General features: G+C 45.5%; 1 protein-coding gene across 13 annotated transcripts in view; it reads right to left on the reverse strand.

The window, feature by feature from the left end:
- The window catches only part of DOCK7 (dedicator of cytokinesis 7), a 158611-nt gene extending 158461 nt beyond the window's left edge, over positions 1-150 (reverse strand). For all 13 annotated transcript variants that reach the window (XM_025208687.1, XM_025208686.1, XM_025208684.1 and 10 more), the window contains exon 1: positions 108-150. In XM_025208687.1, the coding sequence (XP_025064472.1) occupies positions 108-136 (29 nt within the window). In that variant the 5' untranslated portion in view covers positions 137-150. The remainder of the gene's footprint in view (positions 1-107) is intronic.
- Positions 151-2872: the final 2722 nt, after the last annotated feature.

Raw genomic sequence — 2872 nt, forward strand, 5'->3', positions numbered from 1 at the left:
GGCGGGACAAGCGAGGCCGCGCTCCGCCCCGGTCCTGTGCGAGAAATAGCCCTGCCCGCGCCTGGTTGGCCTGCTGCAATTCAAACAGCTCGCGCTGCGTTACCAACCTCATTGTCCCCGTGTTAGGATCAAACATACAAATCTGATGGGTCAGTCCCTGCTTTGCCAACTCTGTCTGGGGTTTTTTTTGGATGTTACGTCATGTTGGAAAAAATGATGTGATGTCATTGATTTCATTTTCTTGAAATATCCTATTAAAATCTCCCCGACTGCTTTCAAGAGTCACTAGGAGATGGATGCCGAATCCAGTACCCTGCCCTGGGCCTCCCCGTGAGATGCATGTTACTCTTAGTGGTGAGAAATCCCGACCCAACTTGTGTTGGCTCAAGACTCGACGCTGGTGGTGGGGAGCCGTGTCCGTACTTCGCCGTAATGTTAGTGTAGCCATTAGCCCAGGAATGACGCTTGAGGCCGGAGGTTTTGGGGTGATCTCTTTGATAGGAACAACTGTCCAGTTGAGAGAAAGGTAGGCGAGCTTACGAACACAAAGCTGAAGAACAATGCTTTGCATTCACAAGCTTGTCAGGCTTTATCCCAACTAGATGGTCAGTCCAATAAACAATATCACCCCTGCCAAATCTCTGCCTCTTGCATAATTTACTGGCTTCGATTCACAAAGAGTTATGCTTTACAGTCTTACATCCCCAAATGTGGTTTCTAACCATCATTAAAGTGCAAGATAAAGCTGAGAGAAAACTAACAAGTTTTGCATGAAAATCATGAAAACAACGTGTTTTTTTAATAACAAGACCATAAACTGGACTGGGTTTGCATTAGCGAACCTTTTGACAAATGGTCTGTGAATTTGAAGTTTGCCTGGTACCAGGCAAATTCTACTAGGTTTTAGGCACTTCTTACTGTTTTTCCATTTATTTTGCCAATGCTTCTTTAACTCTAGCATTTGCAATCACATGAAAGCCAGGGACAATTACTTAAAAAATGGTATTACTTTGGGGAAAAGAGATTTCCATGGAGCCAGGACACGTATCTGAGACGACAAATCTATGTCGTATCTATGTTCCTGGGCAAGAGCATAGGCATCATGCCTACTATCAGCAGACTATTAATACAAGAGCTCCTAATGTTGTTTAACAGCAATACTATTAAGTCCTAACAGTAGACCAATAGACTAATAGCCTTAGTCTATTAAGGCTAATAGGATATGTTTTGTACTACAGCTCAGAAGACAGTCTTTTGGTGGTTTTAAACCACCCACAGTGTACCTGGATTCTAGATTACTGTAGGATCCATAATGGATAAGCTAGAGTAGTCCTCAAAGCAGCCTTAGCTGATCAGTCTATAGACTTTGCAGTTCAGAATCTATGTACGGCTGAGTGCTAAAAACATGCCAGTCTTACCTCAGATCCATCTCCTCCCAGTTCTGGCCCCAAACATTTAAGTGGAGGAGAGCAGAGGGCTGCTTACACTGCCCTGCATCCACATACAAGATTAAAATCAGGGTCAGAATCCAGCTAGCAGCTCCAACATTTTACCCAATTTTTTTCCCCAAAAATTTTGAACATCTGCCTTTGCCCAAGACTAATTTAGAAAGTAGTGCCATTTTTAACAGAACAATTTGATATGTATATTAAGGCAACAACTATGCATTTGAGCGGAAAGAAAAAAATGCTATTTTGGTACTTTAAAAAAAGATTGAATGGTTACCTATGACATTCTAGAAAATGTTTTTCCAAAGTCATTGTTTCTCAGCCTATGTTGTGTCTTAAATCTAAAACAGGAAACTATTAATAGTAATCAAGGAAGCGTCTAAAAGCAGCCAGGAGTTAATTCATCTGATTACATCTGTTGACATTGTATTAATATTTCTAATGCACTGAGATTGTATCTAACTATATCCATTTTCTCCTGTGAAAAGACACATGCAGTATCTTTCCAGTTGCATGCAATCAGGGATGGATCCAGGGGAGTGCAGTTGGACCCTGCTTTAATTCCTGGTCCATCCAAGGTTTAAAACAAACTGCCTTGCAATGGCAGTAGCATTTCTATTCAGGCAGTGGAGAGTCAGTCCCTGGACTTCATGGCTCATAACCTACCTGATGACTTCTAAACTCTTCATTCTACAGGTGTTAACAACCCTGTTTCTTTTTTAATAGTCTTAATGTTCCACTAATCAAGCTATTCTTTCTTCTGCAAGTCTGCTGTCTGTTAGCTGCTCTGGGTAATGTAGTTCTTGGGCAAGTCTACATATTGCTACATGTTGTTATGGTGCCATGCTTTAGTACTAGGACTGCGCGAAATTTCATCAGCTGTTTTGTTTCAATGCTGTTTCAGCTTGTTTTGAGCTCAAAATAGCAAAATCGAAACAAAACAGAGTGCTTCAAAACAGCCTTGAAATGAGATGAGGCCAGTCAAAATGTTTCAAGTTTCAAAGCAGATGCCAGGTGGTGGGAGGCATGGGAGAGCCAGGGCTGTGCTCTGAGCTGCTCTGCACAGCCCCATGTGGCTCAGCCCAGCAGGGAGTGCATGCCTGGCTCTCCCTGCCTCCCGCTGCTGGGCTGTGCTCCCTGGGGCTGGAGGAGCTAATCGGAGCACAGTGCCAGCTCTGCCCGCCTCCCGACTGCACTCTGATCAGCTCCACCAGCCCCACGGAGCTTAGCCTGGTGGTGGGAGGCGGGCAGAGCCAGGGCTGCAGTCTGCCTACTGCCACCAGGCTGAGTTCCACAGGGCTGCAAGCCACTGAGCGCTAAGCCCAGTGGAGGGAGGTGGAGTGACGCCCCAGGCCTGTGCCCATCCTCCCTCTACCGGGCTGCGAGCCGCTGGGGACACCGCCCGGGGGCGCGGGAGGGAGGGG

The sequence above is a fragment of the Alligator sinensis genome, unplaced genomic scaffold (genome assembly GCF_000455745.1).
Source record: "Alligator sinensis unplaced genomic scaffold, ASM45574v1 scaffold588_1, whole genome shotgun sequence".
NCBI classification, from domain to species: Eukaryota; Metazoa; Chordata; order Crocodylia; family Alligatoridae; genus Alligator; species Alligator sinensis.